The following is a 6,954-nucleotide window of genomic DNA, read 5'->3' as shown; positions in this document are numbered from 1 at the left end:
ACTGAAAGTTGGAAATGGGTGCGAACTCGATTTACAGCATTTTCAAAGGAACTTAAAGTTGGAAATGGGTGCGAACTCGTTTTAGAGCAGTTTTGGAAAAACTGAATGTTGGAAATGGGTGCGAACTCGTTTTAGAGCAGTTTCAATGGAACTTAAAGTTGGAAATGGGTGCGAACTCGAATTAGAGCATTTTCAAAAAAACTGAAAGTTGGAAATGGGTGCGAACTTTTAGTTTGCCTAAAACCATCATAAAATGGAATTCGCGCTGAATTCCATAATTCGTGCTGACTTCCAATAACACATTTTCAAAAGTACTGCAGATCAAAAAAGTGTATGGGCGCGAAAATACAACTCTAGAGTAGTAATTTCGCACGGCGCGAGATTCCCCGACACCTTTTTGTTGTAGCCCACTCATATACGTTGTGTTCTAATTGCTTTTTAAGTCAAATACTCCCCAATGAAAGTAGATAAGTAGGTATGGCCAGCAATGAAAGTAGATAAGTAGGTATGGCCAGCAATGAAAGTAGATAAGTAGGTATGGCCAGTCCATACAAGTCGGAGCACATGCGGATTTGCATGGCGCCACCTCAAACAAACTCTAATTCAAACTCTAGAAATTTGCACTAGAAATGAGTTCGTTTGAGGTGGCGCCATGCAAATCCGTATGTGCTCCGGCTAGAACAAATTTGAACGTTTGGCCATACCTATCTATTTACTTTCATTGATGGCCAGTCCATACAATCGAAGGACATACGGATTTGCATGGCGCCACCTCAAACGAACTCATTTCTAGTGGAAATTTGCACTAGAAATGAGTTCGTTTGAGGTGGCCATGCAAATCCGTATGTGCTCCGGCTAGAACAAATTTGAACGTTTGGCCATACCTATCTATTTACTTTCATTGATACTCCCAACACAACAGTTATATAAGCTGATTTTGCGTGAAACAATAATCGGTATGCCATGATTCATTATGGCGTTCGAAGTCGTTATTGTTATTTATCTACCAAGGTAGGTATGAAGGTATTTTTTCGCACTAGATGTCGATTGTCGACCCGAGGCGAAGCCGAGGTCGACAAGACGTCGTGTGCGAAAAAATACCGGCATACCTACCGTGGTAGATACAACGTTTTTCGCAATTTCGGGCCATAATCACCTTTCCAATGCAAAACATGTCCTACATTTTGTTCCAAAGTTCTTGTGTATACAGAAATTCATTTGAACGATCAAGAAGGCTGCATTATGATACACATTACTATGTGATGTAAAGAGACGCGTTGAATGAAATCGAGTAGCCAATGCTTAGTATATACGCTTCAACAATACGTTCGGTATAATTGTGTGACTCTATAGCCGAATGGCTATAGTCGTTGCTTTGTGTTCAAAAACCTTTTGGTGTCGGGGGTTCGATTTCTGGTCAATGCAAGATCTTTTTATATTTATAAAAATTTAGCCTTCGTTAAAGGTAATAGGTTCTTTAGCGTGCGAAAAAAAGTTGATATCGCACTGTGTCCAGAAATACAGTGAAATAAATACCTTCAAAACGACATTAAATGGTTGCATGAAAAGGTGATGATTATGGACCGGAATTGCGAAAATAACTATTACTTACAACACCACTTCCATTTAACGCACTGAGAAAAAAGTTGACAGTTCTGTCCCCAGGTAATGTAATTTTTCGTGTAAAAACATAGAGGTAGACTACCTAGTAGAGGAATTATGACTCGAAATTCATTGAAAAATTATATCACACACACCACTAAAACGAAAAGATCAAACTTAGTATTCTTGAAGCTGTCACACACACATTCAAATATATGATTTTTCATTTTAATTTGTATGCTTGCTAAGAGGACCGAAAGTAAAGCTGTCAATTGAATTGACATTTCTTTACTTTCGGTCCTCTTAGCAAGCATACAAAACTTAATACGTAACTCTTTCGGCCTACTCAATCGATACGTAAATAACTATTGTTAGTTTGTTCTATTGAGAGGGCCCTTGTGTAAAAATCACATTATCTGTGACCTGTGACGGGTAATGCTGTTTTTGTATGAGAAATTACATTACCTGGGGAAAGATTATCTGTCACAGGTAATAATCTGAAAACTTTTTTGTCAGTGCGCAGCCGAGCTATTGTTTAGTATTTTCCAGCGGACTTTTTTGTATGTGCTCTGAATGGCAGAAGTTAATGCTAACTTCAAAATAATTCCTCGATGCTTGTTTGGCTAAAGAGATGATCAAAAACCAAAACATGCACTTTTCTTATGGAGTTCTTCACAGATATGTGAAAGCGAAATAGTGCTGGGTGTCATTGGAAAGGTATTTGCGAGTATTTTTGAGCAGATAGGGTCCCTTATTCCATATCGCAGTAGACTCCCTCTGTCAGTATTTCTCCACTAAATTTCTCCACCAAATAATGTTTCGAAAATTTACTATTAGGAAGTAATTGTGGTATGGTACTTAGCGCTTCATAAAAAAACGATCGAATCGATAATAGTATATTACTTCCGAGGTTCCAAGTTGTGACCCGAAGGGGAGGGCTGTATTCCCCACTTGTCAAATAACAACTTGGAACCTTGTAAGTACAATGCTTTACGTGATTAGGAAATGTAAATGAAAATGAAACATGCCGTAACACGTAAAACTCATTAAAAGATGAATACCTAGTACCTACGTTCTTTAAAGACAACGGAGATATCAATCTGAATTCCCATACAAATATTCAAAATATCGGATTCGATAGCTTTTTTATGCAGCGTTAAATACGATACCACCAAACGCGTGGATTCTACTTTTACGTTCACCATTTCTCTTTGAAAAAATAAAAGCAACAGATTTCATTTGATGCAAGATTTTATTTCTGTTCTGTTACATCGATTCATTCAATATTTCGTAACTTTTTAAGCGATTACACGTACGAGAGAAAGTGGATTGGAATAAGTGACTATATTCTCATCAGTTAATCGTTCACTGTTCAACGCTGTGATCGAACTGTCAAATGGTCGAAGCATATCTTCCGCATTACCGCGGTTTAGCGCCTTTGCCGTTCTTTCAGCGAGGCCCACTTCAGGTCCTATTTTTGCAGATATAATTTTCCAATGATTGTGTGAAATAAAAATTGCCGTATCAAATTACCGATCCAATCAATGAAAACATCACGGTGATTTCCACCACTTGTTGGTACACGTATAATCGCGTACTGAACTTGGTCATCTGTTTTCAATGATAAAATCAACGGTTTAATGTTGTTGAAGCATAGCAGTATGTTATGTGCTTTTGGGCAAATGCAATACCCTGTCTAGCAACCTAACTACATTTATAAAGGTGGTAAAAATGCAACGTTGGATGCTGCTACGCACTACATTACTTCGGAAACAACTTTGTGATACTCGCAGACTCACTCTTGTGACTTTGCATTTATCAAAAAATTGTTGGCTCATGTAACGAATTACTTTCGCTGCATCCAACGTAACATACTATTTTTTACGACAAATATCCATTTACATTCAAGTTGAGCAACTAAGTCTTCCGCAGTACCCTCTCCTCCTGCTACCATATGGACAGTGTTATCGTCGACGTAATTTAACAACAGCCTGGTGAAAACCAATCGAACAAAAAGCGTTGAGGTGTAAATCAGTAATGAGAAAATATAATGAAGAGATTCTTACCATCCAGTTTCGGAGTTTAAATTGAAAAGAGCCGCTTGAGCTTCTCTCAATTCAGATTCGTTATCTATACGTAAAGCCTGCAAGTATTACATAAATTAATATTAATGGTATGTTATGTCAATTTCAATTTCAATTTTCAATTTCATTTATTTCCAAGAAAAAACTTCTTACATTAAGCACACAGCGTAGCTCCAGTATGCGTTACAATTCTAAGGAGCTACAACAGATTCTAAGGAGCTACAACACGTACCTGCAGGAAAATTTGCCTACTCACGAGGATGATACGAGCAAATTTTCCGCAGGTACGTTACGTATTTTACGGTCGGTAAATGCAATTTTTTGATCACATTTTTCACATTTACCGACCAGAACCACGTAAACTGTACGTATGAGGTTCCAAATTTTTATTTTGACGAGTGGGAATACAGCCCCTTTCAGGTAAACACTTTTTCACAGTAACAAACAGTGATGTAAAGTGCACTTTACCGCTCGCTGGCATTAAAACATCTAGGACACACAAAGGCCTTCGCTAAATTCTCAATTAGAGCAGGTCACCTTTTGTTGTTTTTGTTACATAAATAATTTCGAAAAATACGATTATATCGCGTGTCCGTGAAATGTAGAGCGAATTTACAATGGGAACGTTGTAGCATTGATCTTCGCAGAATAAACGAGTTATTAAATTTTGTAAATCTTGTTGAAAATGGCATCGGGGAATCTGGCACATGCGATCATAGTATCCGCCCTTTTACTACATGTAACGAAAAGTCATGACTGTGCCAGATTCGCCCTTTAGAGGTGAATCTGGTACACCATCAATTTGTATGGTGTACCAGATTACCCCACGCTTTTTTTACATTCTTGCCAAACCTGACACCTCAACCGAAAACACCGATTAAAAATTACTTTATAGCATACGGAGTGTGTGGAGTGGTGTTATGTATTTACACCACATATCTGAGGACTTGTCTAGGTGGTTAGAGAACACATGGTAGACAAGGCACAAGGTTATAGCATAGAGATAAATATACTAGTGTAGAAGTTTAGGAAGCTTATTGCAGCAATCCCATTCATGCTGTTCTCTTATCATAGTGTGGCGTTTCTAGAGGAAGTTCAATATGCCTTACATTGTATTGTTTCCACTTGGGGGATTATATCCTTCGTCTTAATTAATAAGAATATGATTAAGTCCGATATTTTAAAATCGGGAAAATTTGGTTAATTAACTGCTCTATCAACCAACGACGTTGGTCCAACGCACTTCTCATAATTCTCATAATTATAAGATCAGATAAAGAAGGGCGAACATTTTTGGTGAAAATCCTCAGAGATCTCCTCATAAGAATGTTGAGTGTATTGAGAATGTTTCAGAAGTGCGTTGGCTGGCATTGGTTCTTTTTTAAAATTGTTTATTTGGTATATCTCTTACCGCATCACTGAATCCAACAATTAATTGAATCACAAGTAAAGTGATGAAAATATTAACTTTGCCCATTGCACTGTTATAATGACCGACTTGATTAGACGAAAATAATTAAATCTGCGAGCTGCTTACCACTTAATTTATAGGCAAGACCATTCATTTAGTAATGACGTTAAAAAAAAAAATTTTGTTTTTTTTTTTCAGAACACCTCGAAAAACACTTGAGTTTACTTTGCAAGTCTAGAGATAGTAGATTTCATTGTTTGCGGTGGTAGTACAACGTTACATTAAAGTCTAGAGAAAATAATTTGTAGAATTTCACGCAAGATGCAAGTTATTTTTGAACGGTGCAAAATTGTATTCCTCACAAAAAATTGTTCAACGACATGTAAAGTATTTTCAAATTTGAAAGGTTTTCGACATCAGAAAAAAAAACAAATTAAAAATATAAAACTTCATAATTTTGTCATGCCGTAGAACAATTATTTGCTCAAAATAATGTTACTTACAAAAAATAATTAAACAGCCCAACTCCGTTGGTCATATAAACTTTCAAAAACCTAGTTGGCGCCACAGAAAATTTTTGATGCCACCGCCTTCATAATCAACTCAGCAGTGTCTCAACTGGTTCGATAAGAACCTTTGTTAAAATCAGAGCAGTCAAAGTTGCGATATTCACGACCGACAGATGTCACTGCTTTCTATGTAGGGTTAGCAATTCTTATCGACAATATTGTTTCCGCTGTAGCGTATTTATGTTCAAAGTGTACGTTTCGAGTTCATTTACAAATGTGAACATAGAATGCTCGTTTTTGCAGCAGATATTTTCAGGTTAGGTTCTTATAGACATTTTGAATAATCTTTGACTTGATCTATTTAATAAGGCGAGTGCAAATAAGGGAAATTTCTCAATGAAAGTAAATAGATAGGTATGGCCACCTCAAACGAACTCATTTCTAGCACATACGGATTTGCATGGCGCCACCTCAAACGAACTCATTTCTAGTGCAAATTTCCACTAGAAATGAGTTTGTTTGAGGTGGCGCCATGCAAATCCGCATGTGCTCCGACTTGTATGGACTGGCCATACCTACTTATCTACTTTCATTGAAATTTCTCTCTCCGAAGAGCAAAATTTCGTTTACCGTAGTGTTTAAGCAGAGAGTTTTTTGACCAATTAAGTGTAAGTGATCTCGGGGTATAGCTGCCAAACCAGGAGGCAATATTTGAAGTTGTGTTGCATTTTGCAAACAAAATTTAATTAAAATTTGGAAAGGAAAAATTGAACCGAATGAAAGATCACAGTTTACTATTCAATGGTTTTGAAGTCAAACACATATACATACATACATGCAATTAAAACGAAAAAAACTGAAAATTGTTTTCACATGAAAACATACTGCCACGCCAATTCAAATTTTCAGCTCACTTTGTTGTGACATCTATACCCTGAGATCAGTTATATTTTCTCTACTTAAACACCGCACACTTTATAGAGTGTTATGATGAAATAGAAGAAGATATTTTGACAAGTACCCCAATGCAAGTTAAAATAAACTGGTCTTGTGTCCTCTCGCTCTCAACGTGAGTTTGTTTATATGAAATCGCCATGTCCTCCGGTTTGTATGAAGAGACCTGGTTTGTACATTCATTGTAATATTCTACCCCACTTTTGTTCCTTATCACTGTTTCTGATATGTATAGGTCTGTTCCATCGTACTGTAAATACGATTTTTGACAAGCCGAAAATTAACGAAAGAATCCGCAGAGCCGTAACCTCACCTCCTTCGCGAACATTTCGTCAACAATAATTTTTTGGTTATGTCTCTATGGATGACGTTTTGACAGCTAAAATGACCTTGG

At 36.9% G+C, this 6,954-nt stretch overlaps 1 protein-coding gene across 1 annotated transcript; it reads right to left on the bottom strand.

The window, feature by feature from the left end:
- Positions 1-2,835: 2,835 nt before the first annotated feature.
- LOC119074281 lies at positions 2,836-5,239 on the bottom strand. Its single transcript, XM_037180301.1, has 5 exons — positions 5,098-5,239; positions 3,669-3,745; positions 3,505-3,593; positions 3,136-3,213; positions 2,836-3,073 (listed from the first exon to the last, which is right to left on the bottom strand). Exons 1-5 carry the CDS (start codon positions 5,161-5,163, stop codon positions 2,901-2,903), a joined length of 483 nt encoding a protein of 160 aa, XP_037036196.1. The 5' UTR covers positions 5,164-5,239; the 3' UTR covers positions 2,836-2,900.
- Positions 5,240-6,954: the final 1,715 nt, after the last annotated feature.

Source organism: Bradysia coprophila, unplaced genomic scaffold (assembly GCF_014529535.1).
Source record: "Bradysia coprophila strain Holo2 unplaced genomic scaffold, BU_Bcop_v1 contig_151, whole genome shotgun sequence".
Lineage (NCBI taxonomy): Eukaryota > Metazoa > Arthropoda > Insecta > Diptera > Sciaridae > Bradysia > Bradysia coprophila.
Note: the sequence above shows the minus strand (reverse complement) of the source record. Positions and strands in the feature narration are given on the sequence as shown.

Excerpts from the sequence above, each read along its gene's own strand:
- LOC119074281 (XM_037180301.1), bottom strand. The coding sequence starts at position 5,163 with ATGGGCAAAGTTAATATTTTCATCACTTTACTTGTGATTCAATTAATT. Across the intron at positions 3,214-3,504 it reads CTTAGTTGCTCAACTTGAAT|ATGACCAAGTTCAGTACGCG; the intron begins GTAAATGGATAT and ends CATTGAAAACAG. Across the intron at positions 3,074-3,135 it reads TGTTTTCATTGATTGGATCG|GACCTGAAGTGGGCCTCGCT; the intron begins GTAATTTGATAC and ends CTGCAAAAATAG.